Source organism: Sturnira hondurensis, unplaced genomic scaffold (genome assembly GCF_014824575.4).
Source record: "Sturnira hondurensis isolate 20B ecotype Veracruz unplaced genomic scaffold, ASM1482457v3 Scaffold0011512, whole genome shotgun sequence".
NCBI lineage: Eukaryota > Metazoa > Chordata > Mammalia > Chiroptera > Phyllostomidae > Sturnira > Sturnira hondurensis.
Genome location: NW_028084143.1, coordinates 863,253 through 885,838, shown reverse-complemented (window position 1 = coordinate 885,838; position 22,586 = coordinate 863,253). Strand labels below are relative to the sequence as shown.

The following is a 22,586-nucleotide window of genomic DNA, read 5'->3' as shown; positions in this document are numbered from 1 at the left end:
TAAAACATATACAATATTTTAAAAAATGCTCCAGAAAAGACTGTGGGAAACACAATCAATGAATTCAGAGGCTGCATTTGCTTCGTTCCCTGGAGTCTGGCCAAGCGCCAGCTTCCGCAGGGCAACTCCTGACGGGGGGCAGAGTGGGGCGCTGCACGGGAGGCTAGCAAAGCGCCAGCTGCCTTCTGGAAACGAGAGCGTGACAGCAGGAAATGACAAAACCTGCCTCGCGTCCACGCGTCCTTGTGAAGGCAGGAGCGTCACGAATCTTGTTGGCAGAAGAACAGGAGAGTTTGAAAGACAAAGGATCAATGACCTCTGAAACGTGTCTCGTACAGAAAGCCACTGCTCTGTGGGAATCGGAGTCTGGGCTCGAAGACACACACACACACTCACACACTCACACACACACACACACACACACACACACACGGAAGCGCACGCGCGCGCACTTGGGATGTACATCAGCACTCAGCCAGGTGCCCTGCAGACAGCGCTCACAGCGCTAGCTAGGTGGGCCACTAGGGTTAAAACGAAAAAAATTCTATGATCCATCAAACTCGGGAAATATGGAGTCAGACAAAAATCACAGGGTATTTTTCCGAAGGCCCCCACGGACCAGCGCCCCCTGTGCTCTGTGGTTCTCCAGGCAGAAATTACGACCTGGGTGTTTCCCAAACGTCCTGGACCAGTGAGGACCTCCTGTTCATGCAGCATGTCTGGGAGGCCGCCTCCCCCCTGCCACGGCCCTGCCACCCTGTGCACTGCGGGGAGTGCTGCTGAACCAGACTCAGCCTGCTTTACAGCTGCCTCAGCAGCGAGGGGCTCTAATGCCCCCTAACTGAGCACTGCACTGCCCTAGTGAGTGTTATCCTGTCCCAGCAAGGACGCACTGCCTTACTGAGTACTGTGCTGCCTTACTATTGGGCTGTCTCAGTGAGTACTGTCCTACTAACTGAGTGCTGCACTGTCTCAGTGAGTACTACCTGTCTCAGTGAGTACTGTCCTGTTAACTGAGTACTGCACTGTCTCAGTGAGTGCTACCTGTCTCAGTGAGTACTGTCCTGTTAACCGAGTACTGCACTGTCTCAGTGAGTGCTACCTGTCTCAGTGAGCACTATACTGTTAACTGAATACTGCACTGTCTCAGTGAGTGCCGCACTGCCTAGCCAAGCGCTGTCCTGTCTTACTGAGCACTGCACTGCACTGAAGGTTCTACACAAATGTCCCATCCAACACGGCATTAAATGGGTTCAGGGAGGGAGGGAGGGAGGGAAGGAGGGAGGGACTCAAAAGTTGGTTCGTCGCCTCGCTCACTCCCACCCCATGCTCCCTTCCTGCGTTCACCGTGGGAGCATTTCAGAATGTCCTGACACCCCTGACGAGCTATTACCTGAAAGGTATCTCGTGGAATTTCTGGTGTGAGTTTGTAATGGCAGTGAATCACAGGGGCCGCGATGGAAAGCTGTGACTGCCAGTGCTGGGGTTAATTAGCACCTTGCGTAAGGAACCTGGAGGACAGCGGCACAGGCAGGCGGGAGCTGAATCACTGTCTGGTTTCCATTTCATAGGTTTGTAATCAGGAGACATTTTAATTGCTTCGGAAAGCAAGATTGTGCAGGAAAAGAGACGCTGTTCCAGGAGAATTCACCCCAACTTCTGTCTAAAGGGGGCTGAGGTGAAAATATTTTCAAGTCCTGTCTGGGTGCTCCTGTTATCGACACAGTAAAGGTACCTCTGAGTGACGTGTAGAAGGAAATCAGGCCAATGGTCCCCGCCACTCCACACCTTCCCTCTGTGGGCCCCTCTCAGCCCCAGGAGCACAGGCCTGGGCCATTGTTGTGCTGGGAGAACTCGTGGCCCCGTGGCCCCGTGGCCCTGTGACCGGCCCAGGCACGTGGGTGAGGTGGGGAGGCAAGAGTGGCCCCTGAGCGTTCGTAGGGGAGACGTGGTCACTCACCCTGCTTCCCCTGCCCCGCACGCCTCAAGCCAGTGCGTCCCAGACACCAGCTGTCGCACAGAAAGCCGCTGCCTCTCTCTCTCCAGCCTCCTTTGCTGGCTGGAGCTGCAGGATCATGGCCTGCAGAGTCCCCTTCACCATCTGCAGCTCCCTCCTGAGACACTGTGCGCCCTTGTTAAGGGACATGCGGAAGGTGACAGCAGGCGACCCTCTGCAGCCCCCAGGGGTGGGGGCCTCAAGGGGGTGTGCGTGCTGGCTGGAAGCAGAAGGGCGCTCCACCGAATTAAGCTCCAGATTCTTCCCAGTCGTAGGAATTAAATATTAATACGCATTTTACACTTCCTTGAAGAGTTATTGCAATTTCTCCAAGGCCTGCGGGTATATCTCAAGTGAGGTTTCAAAAAGGAAACGGAGGAGCCAGCTCCTAGACTGGGGCCACCTGGGATGCTCTGAGAGACACGGCCTGTGTGGCCGTGATCCCCGCAGAGCCCCTAGCTGGGGCGGGGCCACTGTCATGGCCATGTGCTCTGGCAGCATAGAGGCCAGAGGCTGGGGACCAGAGTCTCCCCGATAAATCCAGGTATTGCGGCCCCCACAGGTCCAGGCTCCAAGTGGTGAGTTACAGTCCCTGGTGGCCATCAGCCAGCCTCATGGCCTGTGTAAATAACGCTGAACCTCAGTTTTCTCACGAAACAATGACTCTGAAACCCCTGTAGCTTCTAATCGGCTGCCACGTGTTATTCAACTCACAGGTACTTGTCAAATAGCCCTTTGGAGACTCGAGATTTGACAGAGTGCAGGGAGCCTGCCTCTTCTGGGCCAGTCGGTCTTCCTTGAACTGCTGGGGTCTCAGTTCCCTAACCCGTGGAGTGGCTACCGAGTTGGAGGGAACAACCACAAGGAGCTCAGCAAAGGGCCATGTGGGGCAAATATGGCCGTTCCTCCCTCGGGAAGTGGGCTGTCTGCCGGGTGCTTGAGCTGGGGAGCAGCCGCCCAGTGGCGGCTTTTCTGTCTGTCCCACGAGCCTCTCTGCTCTTCCCTGTTGTGCCTGTGAGTGGGAACGACGCTAAGGCAAACGCAGCACGAGAGAGGGGCTGAGTTCTGTTCTTGTAACAAGCACACCAACCGAACCTCAGCCCGCAGGAGCGGAGGGGAAACAGAGAGATATCTCGCCACCATTTAACACCTCTCAGTCATCTCACGGGGTCAGACCACTTGAATGTTGCCAGATCGGATAGGGAGAAAACCCAAAGCTTTGGGGAATGGAGCCTGCAGAGACCCTACCTCTCACAGTCTAGGCTTCAGTGTTCTTCTATTTAAGGACAATGTCATTGCAATGTCAAGAGAAAAAGACAACCTCCCGTTAGGATGTACAAAGGTTTCTCTTTTAAAAAAAGAAAAAGGAAGAACCACTAGAGGATCCTGGGTATTATGCAAATGACCCCCTCTTAAGCAAAAATGCTGAACCACCCTGAAAAGCTTTTGGCAGCTTTTCATCCTCCTGGAGCTTCACCAGACTTCCTCATTTGTGCAATTTACATACATTTACTACCATGGCTCACTCCTTGCACCTGAACTTGAGGGGAAGGAGGGTAGTGTGAAGCGGGTGCAAGGAAGAAAGAATGTGATCTTTTTTAACAGCGTCGTTCTCTCCGTTTCTCAGGACAGCTCTGCTGCTCTTTAGTGGAAACACAGAGGACTTCGCACAGGCAGCAGCCGAAGTGGTCCCAGACCGAACACCAAGCTGCACTCCAATCACAAAGTTATGCTACATTTCTAAAGAGCCCGCACAGAGCTTAGGCAGTTTACGGATCCTGACAAACGCCTCCGAGTTAATGACCATTGACATGCACCCAGGGACCGCACGCCCCTATCCATAACATGCTGAATGACGACAAAGGTTTTGAGAGAGAGAATCGGAACTCAAACGCAATGCTTCTTAAAGAAGTCGTCAAACTCGAGCTTGGGGAGAACACACGGCAAAGGTTTTTAAATTGAGAAGCCACAAAAGAAGGGGACTAAGTCCTACAACTAAAATGCCTCTGCCCCTCACACAAGACCCCACGGGCCGATCCATGGGAGCCCGAAGGCGACGATGCCAGGGCATGAGCACCTGCTCTGTGAAGCTGGCCAATCACTTGTCACCTTAATAGCCCCACTTGTGAAAATGCACAGTCTTGTACCTTCGTCAAAGTATTTTTCTCTTGTGAGCACAGCAATAGATTTAAGGTTAGTTTACTAATACAGCAGATCAGCAAATGCCTTCAGCTCTCACCAGGGCTTGGCATCAGAACTCCTGGAAGGCTCCTTTAGAGAACCCATGGGGTAATAATCATCAAAATAAGTAAAAGAAACAACCTGCCTGTATTTCCAAAACATTTTGAATACACTGAAATGGAAGAGAAAACAGGATAAAATGTGAAATGGGGGGGTGTTGCAGAACAATTTGTAGGAAAGGACCCTAATGTTGCCAAAGAGAGAGAGAGAGATAGAAGAGAGAAATGTAAGCCGTTTCTAGCCAGAACAGTGCCTTGGAGAGAAACGGTGGTGAACTTGTAGGTACTGAGCCTGGGAGGGAGACGCAGCCCTTCTTCCTGCTTCAATCACATTGGCCATGGACATGCATCCTTTTGTGTTTAAGTCAATGTGTTTCTAAGAGAAACCACTCGGAACATTTCGCCATAAGTAGTTGGGGAGATGAAAGCATAGGTCTCCTCATTCTTCCCTGCACTCCTTCAAGTATTCAAACATTCCCTGAGCTCCTACTGTGTGCTGAGACCTGGATGTGGGAAGTGCAGGAGTCACAAGGTCCCTGCCATCGTGGAGCTCCGGTGCCAGTGAGCAGAGCCCAAGACACACACGTGAGCACGTACAGCGACTGGTTGGGGGGCTGGGAGCAGGGCAGGACAGGAGCAGGCTGGCTGCTCTCATGCATAAGAGATGAAGGGGCCACGGCAGAGGCATGGAGACGAGGGGGCTAAGCAGTAAAAACGCAGACAGGAAAAGCTCACGGTCCGGACCCAGGCGGCGGCAGTGCTGGTGGTGAAAGGCGGTCGGACTCCGGATGGTTTGAAGACAAAGCCAACAGCACAGGCAACAGACCAGACACCCACTGTGAGAGGGGGAAACGCAGGGAGAACGACTCCCAGACTTTAATCTAAGCAACAAACAGGAAAGACGCACTTGCAATTCATCGAGACAGAGAAGGCTGGGAATGAGCTGGGGGTTTTTTGAGTGCGAGGAGGAATTTGACTTTGGATGTGTCAAGTTGGAAAAGCCCGTGCGTCAGCCAAGTGGAGGTGTGGAGTAGGAAGCAGACAGGAAATGGAGGCTGGGGAGAGATCCAGGCTGCAGAAAGGCACCCACGGGTCACATTGAAAGATATATTTTCAAAAACACTTTCCTAGCATTTTCTCACTGTATCTCATTTGATACAACTTACCAAAATCTTAAGCCTACTAAGAAGTAGAAGTAGGACTAGAATCAGGTTTTCTCATTGCTATTCCACTAAGCTCATGGTTGAAGGCTATTGATATATTTGACCTTGACTTTCGTCCAAGAGCTGAGCAAATACAGTAACTCCACATTGGAATGCCAGGGGTACTCACTGCATCTAAGTGCAGTTTGGATCTGACGGAGTCTGAGGAAGCCCATGCCATAGAGACCTCTGTAGCTGAGTACAAAGCTCCCTGCAAAAGACATGCCACCAGAGATCGGTGGCATCTAAGAAAAATGACACATTTGTTATAATAATGGCACAAGGACTGACATGCCAACATCTTTAAAACCCCTTTGGAACCCAAGAGCATTCTGCACCAGCAGAAGACAGACTGCACGCGCATAACTTCTCAATGGTGAATTTGCACCAACTGTGTTCGTAATCGGTGAAGGGGTAAGGCAGCAAAGCACGTCTCACGGGGATCGCCCGGGAATGCGACAGTAAGGCAGTGCTGTCATTTAGGGCAGCCGTCTGCAATGAGCCTCCAAGCACTTCAAAGGGGTCTTTTGTTTATATGTGAAAACAACTGAGTGTTGTACTTTCAGTCTGAAAACGATTGTTTCAGCAGGTGAGTCAGAGGAGGTCTCAAGTTCACCTGAGACCCTTCAGTTCAAAAAGAAATAACAGGGTGTCCTTCGAAACTGCTTCTCATTGGGTAAACTACTTCCTCACGTCAGCAGCCACAGGGGCTGACAGTCCTGGGACATTCACCATCACGGAAAACCAAAGGTACGGAAACAGCTTCTCAAGAGCAAAGAGGGAAGCTTGTCCCTGCTATCCCCCCACTTCATGGATTTGGTGCCTGTACAGGGTGGCCTTTGTGGTACCTGCCTGGTGCCGACTGCATGTCCACACCCTCACCCAGGCTTCCTCTTCTCCGCCACTCACATGGGTGGCAGCCAAATCAAAGGGCCGTGGCCACCAGATCTGCGTCAGCCCAGCACACACAATGCCTTAGACAGCAACCTCTAGGACCTGTATAGACTTTGAGAGTAGGGACCCATGATCCTCACGGATCCCCCTCCAGCTCCTAGCTCTTGAAGTAGAAGAAGTTCTCCAGGAGACAGAGCCACTGCCCCAGACGGTTCCCTTTGTCCGGTGGAGCTACAAATTGGAATTCTGAACCAAACACCCAGGCTCAGAGGGCATGATGTTGGTACAAGCTCCTGGAGGCATTCCCAGGGCTCGTGTGCCAGCAAGTGCCACCGAAGCGAACCCACTGCGTGCCACGCATTCCAAGCACGTGGAGAGAACAGAACCGCAGGAGGGTCTCCGGACAGGGCTGCAAGTGAGGCTGCAAACAGAAACAGGACACCCCTCTCCTGATTCAAAGGCAGGCGGAACTGCCCTGAGGGCCTTGGAATATTCCAGAAGTGTCCCAATCCTAGGTGCACTTCTTTCCTTTCACAGCGGGCTGTAGGGCGTGGCAGAAGGAAAAGGGAGGGAAAACCCCTGCTTCCAAACGCACCGAACTTACATGGCGTCAGTCAAAGCGACGGGAACAAGACGCAGCCATCACGGACACTCGAAATGTTTTTCAAAATCTAACAGCTTGTTAGGACCACATGTGACTGTGAAATTGTTCTAGACTCTCAGCCTGAGGCTCTCAGAAATCAGGCTTGACTGTCTCGCCTCCTGGGCCTGTCCTCCCACTCCAGGCGGGAGTCACCTCTCTGACACCAGCGTGCCAGTGAACAGTGCAGACTCTCAGACACTCACTGCCGCGGTGGCTGATGGGTTGGTGCTGCTCCTCGGCCAGGCAGCATGTGATTTAGGGAGCCTGTCGGGATGACGAACAGACGTGGCCTGCTCCCCTCCTCAGATCCATCTTCTTCCTGAGAGCTGGACACTCCCAGCAGGCTGCCCGTAGCCCTGCTATGAAGTCAGGGTGCCCAGGGGGTCTGTGTGGAAAGTCCCCCCACTGCGGACACCCAGACCCACTCTGTGGACACACCCGGACAGTGCTTTCCCATACACACAGTGGGCAAGCTTCTTCTTACGCAGAAGCAGCAACAAGGGGCATCCTAGCGCCCCAGGCTGGAACCTTCTGGACGCGCACTTGCATGGATGGTGTTCACGCCACATCAAATGCTCCGGAGGATCTGACAGGGCGCTTAACAGAATCAGAGAGAAATATGGGCCCCACCACGCAGTTACTTCTTGTCCATGGCGAGCGTGTCCTTCAGGTGCACTCAGCTTTGTGTCTCCAGTGACGAAGGGAAACACGGACCCACTGGAGTTTGTCTGGAGGAGGCCAGCAGCCTCTCTGGCTCTCGAGGAAGGTTCCCACTTGAGCAAGGCCCGCCTCTGCCGAGTCTCATTAACACCTGCCCTACGACACCACGCTCCACTCAGACCGAGTGCCGCTTTCTGTGAGTTCAAAGTCACCTTCCTGGTATTTACCCTCTATCGGTGACACAGAACGCATGGGGCTTTGGAGAAGGGTGGGGGTTGAAATCCATCTGTGGTATAGATTTTATTTCAGGGGGGAGGGGTTGACTTCAGTACCTAAACCAGTGTTCCCTCACCCTGGTCTGACGTGGCCCCAGAATGTCCCCCAATTATCTCAGTGAGGATCAGCCAAAGTCTCAAAAGACATGACTTCAGTAAAATACTTTTTATGGTAGCTTTGAAGTTTTATAGTAACTGCGTGTCCCACAGAGTGGGCCTGTCCCTGTCCTCACAGGCACAGCTGTGTCCTGACCCTTCAAGTAGGACCATGCGGCTTGCGGCTGCCGGATCCTGCCCCTGGTTAGAAATGATTGTGGACCAGCCACGTCACTTCTAAGCCTCAGCTTTCTCGACGATCCAGCAGGGATAATGATGCCCATCTATCCACAGCGGTTTATTAGAATTAAGTGGCTTTTCATATAAGCCATTGTGTGGTTACTGATCAATCCCTTTAACCATTTTTACAAAATAGTTGAATCGACTCATCTGGAAACCTCTTGTGGGATGTGGTTTGAGTTTGTGACGTAAATGCTGAGAACAGTGGGGCAAACGGACTTGGGGATTAGAGCAGTCGACCTAAAACCAGCACGTGGAGGGACTGTGTTGCACATCCTCCCTGAACTTGGCCCCCCTGAAAACCCTGGAGGTCCATGTTACTACCCGAGGTAACAGATGAGGAAGCTGACGAACAAAGAGGCCTATAAGCTGTCTGTGATCCTCCTGCCCCTGAATCCAGACTGGACCGGCTGTGGGAAAACTAAAGGGATCTCTCTGACACACAGCTCTGCCCCCTCCCAGGGTCCTCCCTGCCACCCAACCGTATTACGGAGAAAACCCAATGCCTTGTCGCAAGCTAACTGTCTAGAAATTTCTAAACAAGAGACTGACAAGCCAGGGCTGTGGGTCTCAGAACTGCTGCCTGACTCCCTCTCCAGCCTGAGGGACGTCCCACTGAGCAAAGCCCCACCAGGAAGCCCTCCACCCGCAGTGCTGCCTTCTGCCCGGGCCACTCCCAGATGTGTGGCCCCACAGTCCCTTGCCCCATCTGCGGGGGGCCAGGCCTCCTTATCAGTGTTCAAATCTGTGCGTTCCATGCAAAACAAAAATTCTTCTACAGCTTCTTGGCCAACTTCCTAATCGCTTGAATGCGGGTTGCAGGAGAAGTGGGAAATCATGAAGAACAGAGTCTGCTTTTAAAATCTACCTTGAACAATGTGAAAATAATAGCCAATTAAGTTGAAGGAACTTCTTGCTAGGTTTAATTAGCAAGGTCAAAGATTTAAGGTTATACTGGGGAAGGAAACAGTGTTGGATCGATCCATCATTAAACTATGGGTCTTAATACTTATGAATAAGACTAATCCTTTAACATCCAAGGCTACTTAGACACACACACACACACACACACACACACACACAGGCACCCAAGATAAAGCATGGTAAGGACTGGAATTCTGAGGAGATAACAATGAGAAGCAAAGACCCGCATAGCGACATTTCACACAGATGTATCTCATAAGAGGCACACTATTGAATAAAAAGGGTGAGTGAACAGAGGAGTGTTTTCATCTACAGTGTCAACCTGGGATTAAATAAATAACTGAAAAGATACAGGATGGGGCTGCCTGTCCCTTCATCCACCTGCGCACCCACCAACTGCCCTCGAAGGAAATGACCAGCGACAGGAACGACAGCGCCCACAGATCACCCTGGGGCACACCGCTCCACACGGATGCACACCTAAGCCATGCGTCCTCACACTGAATCCCGTGTAAGAAGAAACTGCACAGAGAGTCCTGGTGGGTGTCATCCTCTGCTGCCTGTCACATGGCAGAATCATACGGTTCACAAAACCAAACACGGATTCGGGTTTCTTAGTATTGAAAAAGCCCCTGGAAAACCGAGTCAGTCGGGACCTACAACCTTCGGAGCCCCACAAACCCGGCTTAGCCCCTTTACACTGCAGTCTCCTTGGGCCTCACTGTGAGCGTGTCGAACCATGGCTAATGTTTCATAGCTTTCATAATTTAAAATGCTGAATTACCTACTAAAAACAAGAGAGAGAATGTTACGGCCTGTGCAGCCGCAGCCATCTGCAGTGTGCTGAGTTAGAAGTGCCCGCAGCACCAACTCGCTTCCACGGGCGGAGGCACGGAGCCACCGCACATGTTTTAAGCCTTGTTTTGACAAAGAACCTGGCAGATGTTGAATCTGCGAGATGGAAAGGATATGCATGAGATCTTCGTCATGATTCTGGATCGCCACCTGAAGTTGGTCTTCCAGGTATAGTAATTTCTGGCCTATGGCTTCGCATTTTTCTCCAAGTTCTGCAGAAATGATGTCCAATTCCTGGCCAGAGGAGGGAAAAAAGAAAACTCGTAAGTTACAGATTGTTTTTCAGGGCCACATGTGTGTCTGCAATTCACCCAGTGGTACCCGAAGGGAAGGTGACCCAGCCGAGCTCTCTCTGCCTCTGCACCCCGCCTTGGCTGAGCCGAAGAGCCCCTCTGTGTCCCCTGGAGACTGCTCTTGAGAAGACATGAACCAATTTCGAGTGACGACCGAACGATGAGTTCCATCTCCATGGCTCCACAGGGTACCTACCCCTCGTATGTGGTTATTTTAAAGTGCTATTTCCAGCATGTCAACTCCTAAAGTGGATTTATCCTCCGGGAAGCCTGAGTCTTCCGGCTGCGTCCACAGGCAAACTGACGGTGTAATAGGAATTCTAACCAGAGCGGGGCTGAGATGAGTCATGGGGCAGTTAGGCTGGCTATAAGAGCAAAGAGACATTCTATACGGGGACAGGGATGTGTGAGGGCCCTATGCATGTGTTTACATGCTGGTCACAGTCCCTGAAAGTTGGAATATTAAGGAAACTTTAATATATATAGCCACTGAATATATGTGTTATATATAACATTCTATATATAGGTATTACATATAATATGTATTATATATATATATAGGCACTGTATATATAGGCATTAATTTTCTCTCCTTCACTGAAGCATAACCCCCTACCCCTCACAGGAGCCAGGATGATAAATGTCAAGGCCCCTAAGAGCAGGCATGATGACATCTTGCTCACTGCTGGGTCCAGAGCGCCTGGCACGCTGAGAGACACACGGCAGTCACGTGCTACTCACTGGCTCCAGGAGCAAAGAGCCAAGCCCCGGCCCTCCCTGCATGAGCCAGGAAAGCGCCTTCTCTAGGTCAGTCTCCTATATGAAGCCATGCAGAGCCAGGTCCCTTCCACAGCTGGCACCAGGCCCACACACGTCGGCTGTGTCCCCTCCACTCTCATAAATGCAGCCCGACCACGCCAGCTGGGGAGCTGAGGCCCCTGCCATCCATCACACTGTTCCCGGCCTCGCCCTGGTCTCCGAGCTCGTCTGACACCCCACCTCGCCCACAAGGCCCCAGACAATGTCTTTGCCTTTCAGCGCTGCACCTCTGACCTGGGTCCCAGGGCAGGGCTGAGGGTCACTCATCCCTTCGCCAGGGCCTCAAGGGCAGGGTCTGGCTAGGGGAGGCCGCTGACTTTTCAAAGAAAAGCATCAACAAGGTCAAGAAAATGAGGAAGGAACATAGGGACACCCAGAATAAAGGGAAAGAACCAAAGCACCCTGGGCTCAGTGAGTTAAGCCAGGCAGAGAGAGACATGACACGTGATGTCAGTCAGATGTGAAATCTGAAAAGGCTGAACTTGCAGCATCAGAGAGTAAGGGGGTGGTCCCCAGGGGCTGGGGAAGGGGTGGGGTGCCATTAAAGGGGACAAACTTGTACCTAGAAGATGAATACCCAATGTACAGCATAGTGATGACGGTCAACAAGACTACATTACATACTTCAGAAATGCTAAGAGAATAGATCTTAAATGTTCTCACCACAGAAAAAGAGAAAGAAGTACATGATAGAGGTGTCATCTGCAGTAGTAATTATACTGCAATATATAAATGGATGGAATCAACATGTTGTACACCTTAAATTTAGACAATGTTAAATACCAATGATCTCTCATTGAAAAGTATGATGAATAAATAAATAAGCAGCAAAAAGTGAGCTCAGAATTAAAACTTGACCAAGTGTAAAAGTAGTGTTTTCCCAAGTAATAGCAAAGTCGTAGAAGGAGCACCAAAAAGAATTTTGCATAAGGAACATAATTAAGATGTATATTCAAATTATACTACAGAGTTACTACAAATACTAGAATTACTACCCAATAGTCACAACCAAACACGCAGGTGTGATGATATTTACCAATAAAACTCCTTTGAGATCATAAGTTATATAACATTAAAATTAGAATCTACGAATAACCATTAGATCCAGATATATAACTTAGCATTCACTCTAGTAACTCCGAAACGCTTTCAAGTTTATATCTGAATGACCAACCGTATTAGAATAAAATGGTGCTAATTGGAACAATACCTAAGTGTTGTAAATACTGGAGGCTTTAAATACACTGCAAGTAAAGTACCTACAAAGGAAAAGAAACCTCGTGACAACACACAGCACTGAGGACAGACAGACAGAATAAACAAGCATACGTGAAGGTCTGCTTGTAACTGGACGCAGCAGTGATGACGAGAAGACAGCAAGCCCATAAAAATCACACGTGCATGCGCATTTCACTGATCCTAAAAAGTAATACCTTTATCTTTCAAAGCGGTGGAATGACGGAGTAGACAAGTCACGTGGAAGCTGAGGCGAGGCTCGAGGACTAACGCCACGGCCGCGCTTGGAATACAGGGGACACCGAGGGAAAGGACATCTGCAGGAAACCAACACAGTAAAACCACAAGTCACACACGAAGGAGGAAACACAGTCTTACAGGGAAAGTACATGCCACTGACAATACACTTAAAGACAGAAAAAAAAAACCCCAGAGAATCAGAACATGGAGCTGGGGTTTCAAACATTCGTAAATGGAATCAAATGACTCGATCCTCATGTCAAGGCTAACACAATATAAATCAAAGCTGAATTAAATCATGTAAAATAGGACTTCACATTTCTCCCCAAACATACAATCCCTGCCTATTTTTCTTCTAAAATTATGTACAGATTGTGTGAGTTTGAAAAGTGATTTCAGAGTACGTGGTCTGAATTTGAAATTTGAAATTGTTTACATCCTATGATCCAATAATTCCACATCCTGGAATTGCTCAAAAATAAAATGTGTATGTTTAAATTTAAATAATTTCTACTTAGCTTTTAAGTATGAAAAAAGGTTTACTGTACACATCAAATAGAAATGTAGTATTTTAATGCAAAAGTAGTCATAGTGACAGTATTGGAAACAGGAGATAAATGTCCAACAATAAGGAAAATGGTTAAAATAAATTCTGGTACATTTGATTTCTATTTAGCCATTAAAATCATTTTTTATCCTCACTCGAGGACATTCTTTCATTGCTTTTAGAGAGAGAGGCAGGAGGAAGAGAAATATGGATCAATTGCCTACACCCTGGGGGGGACCCAACCCACATCCTGGACGTGTGCCCTGACTGGGAATCGAACCTGCAGCATTGTGGTATACGGAACGACCCTCCAACCAACTGAGCCACACTGGCCAGGACCATTAAAATAATTTTTAATACAAGACTATTTAATGATGAGGAAATACCCAAACGGGCAAAGCACTAAAACATGAACAATTGTTATTTTGAGGGGCAGGAATATAGGAAATGTTTATTTTTTTCCTCTATACTTTGTTGTATTTTCCACATCTCTAAAACATAATGAAGCAAAAAAGTTAGTAAAACAGTAATTCAAATCATAATGAAAAAATACAACTGAATATTTGTAAAAATTGTTTAAAAGATTAAAAAGACACGAAGAGGCCTAAGGAAACAGACTTCGAGGGCCTGAGGCTCTGGGGCCAGTGGCCGAAGGTCTGCCCGGGGCTCTCTCACAGCGCTGCTTCTCCAGCCCGCGGAGCACCTGCCAGGCCCCACGCGCACCTCTGGATGCTGGCCTGACAGCTTCTGCCCCTGAATGAGAGCATCCTGAGTGTGACCCGGGTGGGTACTCTCTGAGGGGCTTATGGCTTCACCAAAAGGCTCCCACTTGGACTCCTGGGAACAGAATTAGTTTATAACTAGACTGAGAGCTGACAGCTGACAAGAGGGCAGACTTACACGTTTCTATCCACCCAATGAAAACTCCACCGTCTGCAGAGGACCGGGCGGGACCAGAGTTGCTGTTATCAGCAAGCCAGAGTTGCAGGGGATCTGCCTGTTACCCCAGAACTTGAAAGGCCAGGCAAAACTTCCCTGTCCACCTCCTTGCTGGGCCCAGGAATGGAGGAGGGTATGTGTGGCCTTTGGAGACCTTGCCTCTCTGCCCTCAAGAGACTGTTTGTCACTTCTCTCCCTTGGACCTGGGTGTGCCTTGGAGGGTCCTTCAATGAACAGAACTCAGCAAAAACGACAAGCCTGACTTCCAGAGCCAGAGCATAACAGGTGACATGTCTTCGCAGATTGCTTTCCCTGTCACCCGGCCCCCGTGCTGTGAGGAAGCTCGAGCCACAGGGACAGGCCACGTGTGGGTGCCTGGTTGAGAACCCAGCAAAGGCCCGGGCCGGAAGCAGACCCGGGAGGGAGGCCCCGAGTTTTTGGCAGACGCCAGGCCCCACCTTCAGCTGACACCCAGGCATTGTGGGGCAGAGACAGCCTCCCCCTGGGCCCCACCCAAACCCCTCCCCCACAGACCCATGTGGACAACAAACACTTATTTTGTAGTAAGTTGGGGACAACTTGTTGTTCAGCCACCATTGCTAAAACAGTGAGCTACATGGCTATACCCTACCCGGGAGGCTGGGTTCGAGGAAGGACTGTTGGCAATTGCTGGCAGGAAGCGCACCCTCACTGCTGCCTCGCTGAACACCGATGTCCAAGACTGACCAGACCCTGACGCTCACTGACCTGCCCCAACCAACACCTGCCTCAGCGTGAGGCTGGGAAGTGCAAAAAGAGATGTCAACAGCAGCCATGGACGCTGGCCCCCCGTCCCCAAATCCCCGGCTCCTGGTGGAACGCCAGGCTATCAACCCCTGCAGATACACGTTCTGAGCAACGTATTTACTTGCAATACGACCCGCAGGGTCTCACTCTGTAGTGGCTACTCAGCACGGCGAGGTCACCCATCACAAGGGGCAGAGGGTAAGAGGCGAGCGGAGTCCTGTCTCAGAACCCCACAGCTGTTTGGGGGCACACTCTCGGCGTGGAATGAAGGGCGAAATCCCCGCACCATTGAGTGGTTACGTCCTCCTGAGCATGTGAGGTGCAAACATCCCAGTCCCGCAGGACGCCCCTCGAGTGCCGCACTGCCGCTGGTTTCTCTCGTGCTTTGAGAAGACCTTTCTCAGACGTGTCCTTTTAGGCCGATAGGTTTTAGGCTTTACTCTGCAGAGATTCCCGGCCTTTACTGTCAACCCCATCCCAGTTTCTAATTTCATTCGTTTCATTTGTCTAAGACTTGGGGGAAAGTGCAACACAAGTCTAGGAAATAGCAACTACTAAAGAGGTTCTGTTTGCTCATTTGTTGTTTGTTTTTTTTTTAAGGGAAGCTTCTTTTCAAAGTTTCAGGGCTTCAATAAAGCCCTGGCATTCTTGTCAGAGCCAAAATAGTGAACTGAAAGTCAGGTGCACGGTGCAGGGATCTCAGTGTGAGGTTAGCTGTGTGAGGTGTGAGGCCCCTGGTCTTGACCCCACCCTGTTCCCCAGGACACCAAAGGCAATCATTTACCAAGTGTCACCTCAGTGAGGGCCACTAAGCATGTCACAGGGCCTTCCCGAAGGACCTCCACACCAAGATGCAGAGAGGCTTGGACCTGGCAGGGGCTTGCATTCCCGTCGGCTCGGCCCCTCTTTTTACATACTCAGCGTCTCAGAGTCCTGTGGCTTGCTGGAGGTCACACGAGAAAAGGGCAGGTTGGTGTCTAAGATGCACGTGTTCCCTCAGCTGGCCCATTATTTCCCACAGATCTGGGGGCAAACCGAGAAGGATTCTTGCTGGGCTGGCCCAGGGTGGAGTCGGGGGGCAACAAAAGGGGAAGAGGCAAAGAAATCAGAGAGGCGTACAGCGCCTGAAGACGCTGCCTCTCTTCTCCCCATCACGGGAACTCTGCAGAGTCTTCTCTGAGTCGGGCCAGCCTTTCTGTGGGAAGGGCCTCCCTCCAGGACTCAGATTCGGATCTACTGGCAGTGGTGACATCAACCAGGACAACCTGGAATGCCATAGTTAGCCAGGACCACTTTTGGTCCCTGTGGCCCCAGAACAGAGGAGGCGGTGAGCCAGGGAAGGATGGTGCAAACTTCTGCCTTCTGAATGAGAATGTGAGGGTCACAACATTCCAAATGCACGTTCTCCAAACCACGTCCAGTGGCTCCCGGATCTCTGGGCTCTTCTCTGTGGGAAATCTGTAACCTTTGCTTCCATCTGTAGTATTAAATTAAATGTGGCACCAAAAAAAACCCCCACATGACTGATACTTGATCATTAAAATATTTCCCACTGCAAAGTCACTGGTAGTCCTGGCTGAAATGGAGCTTCATAGGGTTTGCATTTCTGAATGGAGGAAGTACAGGTTGTTTGGCATTTCAAGGTGTCTTGGGAAATTCTCCATCAATTTGCCCCATTGGGCAGTCTTCTCGGCACTTCAGATGATTTCTTTTCTTTCCATACTTCCCTCCTGTCGTTTCACCCTAAGGGTAGCCATTTCCCACATGGGTCTGAAGGAAAGAAGCTGCCCCAGGTAAATGGCCTCATTACTGAGCCTCTCCCGGCCCTGCCTGGCAAATCCCCTGTTGCTCTCCAAACCCCTGCAGGGTCACTTCTTCCCGGGATGCTCCTGTCCCCCATCCCCTCCAGGTTAGGGCTATTCCTGCAGCCCGTGTTCTCTCCAGCCCCACCCTTCCTCAGCGGACACACACCTGCCTGTGCCCCCACCTCAGGGGAGCAGAATGGTGTCCTGCCACCCCTGCAGCCCCAGCCCCAGCATTCCGCCCAGCTCTTAGGAGGTGCTCAGTAACTGCTCATTGAAACAATGAATGGAGACTTTCCTTTCCCCACAGGTCCAAGGCATCCCATGAAGAGTCAGACAGGAGGCCATGGTCCCTTGCCTTTGATGCAGCCGAGAATGGCTTTGCCTGGGGCAATTAATCCGCCTGCAGTGTGCTGGCCACAGCACTTCCATACAAACGTGCCCTTTATCAGCCTCAGAAAAAAACCAGCATCTTCCCTCCCGTCCCTCCGCACGGGCATGATACGGTAGCGCCAACTCAGCCTGCAGCTTTTCAAATGTAATTTGCTTAACTCTGCTCAGGATCAAAACCCATAGACTTGGATCTCTGGGCAGAAATTCCCAGCTGGGTTGAATTAGAGCTAATGTCAAATTTCTGTCCCACTCGCCAGACTCGAGAAGCTTGATTTAAAACAGAGAACGGGATTTCCTTTGTTGCGCAGGATTTTCCCATTAAAATGACTTTCTAAAAACATTTATCTACAAAAGTTTACACTCAGATCCAAAGCTGCATTCAGTGGCTGGCCTGAACGGTCCCCTAAACCTCACACACTGGTGGGAACAGTCAAACTCCGCAGCTGGCACCTCCAAGGTCTTTTCACTTAGTGATACTTCTCATAAATAAGGCCTTGCCTATGGAATTTGGAAAACAATCAACATTTCAAGCTTTCCAATAGAGCTCCTATTCAAAGGGTAGGAAATAGCATAATAAAAATAATTGTTTTGATAGGAGCAAGTAGCTAGCTGGTAGCAGTATCTTATTAGGCCACATCTAGAGCAATGAGAAAAACCATATTAATTATTTTATTTGGAAGAGAAAACACACGTGGAATGGGAAACAGTTTAGGTCCAACTGCTGTAGCCGCCAGCTCCCCTCAGGAAAGGCTCCCACGCCTCACTGCGCCTGCGTGTCCAAAATGTTACCCCTCAGTGGTGACCTGCCACAGATGGGAGCAGGGGCTGTAGCTTGGGTTGAGTCACCGAATCAAGAATATTTAAATTGCTGATTTGTCCCAGTGCTGTCGGAAGTATCTCTGCAGGGGGAGGCAGCATGAGGTCTGAAATGGTATCAAGTAATAAAACAGAAACCTCATCACCGAGGATGTGTTCCTGGCCGTGATTTAACGCCGTTCTGGGACATCACCGACCGCCGCCTCTGCGCCTGTTTTTCCTGTGGGAAACGCACTGAGCCCCTGCCACCATTCTGTGCTTTAAAGTTACCCCTTACTCCGGCCCCTGCTGGGGTTGGGGGTGGGGGGGCAAGGACCACACCTGGGAAACCCTACTCTGCGTTCTCTTACACGGACCCCCATGCTCCCTGGCCGTGGGAGATGGCAGGAGAAACAGCTTCCCCTTCCGCACAAAGTCACGGGCTACACAACAAAGAAAAGACAGGTCACAGACCAGTATTCCCCTCTGGTTGTCAAGCCGTCTGCATTTATGAATTGCTGAGCCATAAGCAATGTTAAAAAAAAATATGGTCCTGGCTGGTGTAGTTCAGTGGACTGAGCACCAGCCTGCAAACCAAAAGATCACTGGGCCAGATCTCAAGTAGAGGGCACACAAAAAGGCAACCACACAATGCTGTGTCTCTCCCTCTCTTTCTCCCTCCATTCCCCTCTGTCTAAAAGTAAACAAAATCTTCTTAAAAATATGTAAAAATGCCTGTGCTGCAAACATTCAGGGATTACAATCCAGAGATGCAACTCGAACCTCGTGGCGTTTGCCCTGTTGTGAAGTCTCATTCCCGCTCCTGCAGCTGAAGGCAAACCAGATGCAATCCCCACCACCCGCGAGCCTGGCTGGTGCATCAAACAGCACATTCACCTAGTTCGGCATTCAGCTCACAGACTTCAACGTGTCCCTTCGGGCTGTTTTCCAAAGTATTTGCTTGGCAAATACATTCCAGGAATGCTATATGGTTTTCTTTCTTTTTTTTTATTGTCCACATAAAGAATATTTACCTCCAAGTCCTGTCCATACTACAAAGACTATCTTTCACATTTATTTGAAATAGATTTTATACGTGTTTGTCTTTCCACATAAACTCTGAATTCTACAGTCATGTATAAATGCCAAGGAGACAGGCTCAAATTAAGACACTAAAGGTACATCGTTATTACTCCGCATAATGCAAGTATTTATCCAAATATCTAAATTACAGGGCTGCACCCTGAGTAAATGGTAGTTCTTTTAAAAGCATCCAGATGTCATAAATGGTAAGGAAGGCATCTGAACTATTTAGATGTCTTTAGGTCAGAGGGAGCGGTGAACTGTCTTCAAGTACCGTATTTTGCCGGGTATAATGGGCACCCACATTTCAGTACTGCCCATGTATAATGTGCATCCTTATTTTTCCCTCAAAAATTTGGGCAAAAACTGCGTGTTATACACAGCAAAATACCGTGTCTGTGTGCCTGTGACAGGAGGCGCTGAGGAGTTCTGAACAGAACCAATGAACAGAACCAAAAAGAACTGATAAAAGCAGACACTCCCTGATAATTCACACACATTCCATGACCTGTGGTTTCCAGCTATGTTTTACATTACACGACCACTGGAGAGAAGTTGGACGGCTTTCCTTCTAGCATACTGCAGTCAAAGGTCAGAGACAGATGAGGCCAAACCCTGTTAGAACCTCCGGAGGCAAAATCTGTTTGTAAACGATATTGGTGCGTCGGCATGTGCCTGTCTCACCTCTGATTCATTCACACAAGATTCAGATTCCATGGATCGGGCTATCAAACCATAAGGTCCTCTTGTGTAAGAAGATGGAAACAGAGCAAGGCTGGGGTTCCATTTAGGGGGCAATGTGCCCACATACTGCCTGTAGCTAGAAAACGCTGAGCTACGAGAAGAACAGAGTCCAGCGCCGACCTGCATCTGTGTTCATCTTAGGTTTACTATTTCCATTTCTAACTGGTTTTGTAAACTATGCAACTCTGAGATGGCTGGGATTGCTGTTGTCGAACGCCACCATTGAACCCTGGCTCCGGATGAGGCCCCCTGTGAGCTGAGCCTGGTTGGCGCTCCACGCAGGAGTGCATGGAACTGCAGCCCACGCCCCCACTGGGCAGAGCTCCACGGGCAGGAAGCTCCTGGCTTGGCTGCCCTGGCCCCTAAGAGGTGAGAAAGTCTGAAGTAGCCCGCGCATGACAAGGGGGCAGAGAGTCGGTTCATTTCCCAGAAACGTTCCGGCTCGTTTTCCTCGGAAACACTGGATTACTTTTAATTAGTGGAAGGACTGCCACAGTTAAGCCCTGGAGCACAGAAAGTCGTTCCAGAATTTTCCAACGGGAGGCAGATCAGGGGAGCCCACTTCCTTTCCTTGGGCAGGTGAGGGGGGCCGACAGGCTGATGTTAATAAACTGAGGGGACCAGAAGGAGCCAGTGAACGGAGACAGGAAGCCTGTGCTCCACCTCCAGGCCAATGCGTGGCCCTGCCCCCTCCCAAACGCAGGGCCAAGGCCAGGCAGGGCCAAGGCCAGGCAGGGCCAAGGCCAGGCAGGGCCAAGGCTGGGCAGGGCCAAGGCACAGGTGAACCTAAATTCCTAATTACAAAATTTGAATAAAGGTAAAGCAGTAAAATATCAGGGTGAAAAGAGTGTTCTTGTCTCTTCATAAACCAAGTTCAAAACCTTGGAAAAACTCAGTATTTAAGAGAGGGAGAGCCTTGGCCAGGTGGGTCACTTGGTTGGAGCGTCATCCCGTACACCACAAGGTCCTGGGGTTGATTCCTGGTCAGGGCACAGGTCTAGGTTTCAAGTTTGATCTCTGGTTGAGGTGCATACAAAAGGCAACCTATGCATGTTTCTCTCCCACATCGATGTTTCTCTCTCTCTCCATGGCCCTCTCTCCCTTCCTCTCTCTAATATCAGTAAACATATCCTCAGATGGGGATAAAAAAAACGGCGGGGGGAGAAAAAGAGACGGAGGATTGCTTTGCAAATGCTGCTGAAATGTTCAGTCTTCCTTCGAGTAACCTAAACTGGAAACCGCAGATGAGGTGTTACCGCCGAGGTAGGCACAGAAGGGCCCCGAGAGGAGGCGGGCAGCAGACCTCTGCAGACCAGGCCTCGGGCCCACAGCACAGGGCTAGCAAAGAATCGTGTGTCTTCAGTTTTAAAGAAGTTCAAAATGCACATGCATCATTTTCTATGACTCTCTGGCTCTTTTATGCATCAACCAATTAGCATCCTGGTTGCTTCTGCTGGTCCACTCTGGGGTTTGCAATACCGCTGCGTGTGCCACACAAAACTCTAAATTTCAGCGGAGGTCAGCTTCTCTTCATGCCCTGGCCCTCGGCTTTCTCCCGAAAGGCATCAGAGGAAAGTGGCTGGTGGGTAAGTGGGCATTTCCTTGTGTCGTCTCACAAACTCTCCCACTGGTAGTTCAAGACATGCTTGCTTTATTTATTTACTTATTTATTATTGATGGATTTTTAGAGAGAGGGGAAAGGAGACAGAGAGAGAAACATCAATTTCATGTGTCACCCACCCGTGCATTCACTGGTTGGTTCCTGTATGTGCCCAGACCAGGGATAGAACCTGCAACCCTGGTGCATCAGGACCACGCTCCAACCCACTGCGCTACCCTGCCAGGGCAGGACCAGCTCTTTTTACCCCGTTCCCCTGGTGAGGGCAGGGAGCCTGAAGTGAGCCAGGAAGTGGCGGAGAGGAGGAAGACTCGGGTCCTCCTCTGCCTTCCTACCACTACACACGGCTCTGGGGTTGGAACCAGCTGAGACGGTGAGCACGCACGCCTTCACCACAAACAGCCTTTTCTCCAGCTTTCCTGTCGCATGAAATGGAGTGAAACGAAATCGGGACTCTGTGGTACAGTACGGAAAGCGACAGCACCTGGTTCTTACTGCTAACTTTTCATCACAGACACCTTCACACACTGGCTACTCAAACCGTCCAGGAGACGGCTCGGCTCTGAGTGGCTGCACCTATTCTGGCCTCTTTTAGCTCCTTTGGTGGCAGCAAGAGGGTGGGAACAGAAGCAGCTGGGTTGACAAGTTGGGGCCCAGTGATGCTGTCCAGGGAACTCCGCGGGAGGGGGGCCCACTCTGCAGGGATACAGAGCGTATCCCAGCAGGCGGGCTGCAGACAGGAAAGGAAGAATTATGCAGCTATTATGGCCAGAACGGCGAGTACAAAAGAGCAACTTCACAGTGGAGGAAGCTGGCTCAGTGATTTCCCCAGCTCCTGTCTGGCCCCTGCGCAATTTCTGTAATATCTATAAAACAGGGCCAACAGCAGCTGATTGCTTCCAGAGCCCAGGAAAGGCTTGAAGAAGAGGCTCAAGGAAACCGAAACAGAGGAGGCTCTTACGACCGAGGAAGCGCATCGCCCATGACCCTCAGGCCTACGTCCTCATGACAAAGCCCAAAGCAGTTTACTGTGCCTCAGTGGACCCAGCTGTAAAGTGGGGAAAATGGTGCAGAGTGGCCTGGTGGGACCATAAACACAGCAAAAGCTTTAAGTAATGACCAAGCACTTATTCTAACACAGCAAGAGTGAAAGGCACAGAATCTCGTGGGCCAGATAAGCGCAGTGAAGGCTTTGTCAACCCAGCTCCGTGGGGACCTCTCGAAGTCAGCAATTCTCCATGGAAGATTCAGGTGGAGAAGAAACTG

At 50.3% G+C, this 22,586-nt stretch overlaps 1 protein-coding gene across 1 annotated transcript in view; it reads right to left on the bottom strand.

Annotated features, from left to right (window-relative positions):
- Positions 1-22,586, bottom strand: part of DISC1 (DISC1 scaffold protein) — a 269,744-nt gene that overhangs the window by 2,345 nt on the left and 244,813 nt on the right. The window contains exons 12-13 of the mRNA XM_037060247.1: positions 10,142-10,259; positions 1,962-2,124 (exon numbers count right to left, since the gene is read on the bottom strand). Of these exons, the coding sequence (XP_036916142.1) occupies positions 1,985-2,124; positions 10,142-10,259 (258 nt within the window). The 3' untranslated portion in view covers positions 1,962-1,984. The remainder of the gene's footprint in view (positions 1-1,961; positions 2,125-10,141; positions 10,260-22,586) is intronic.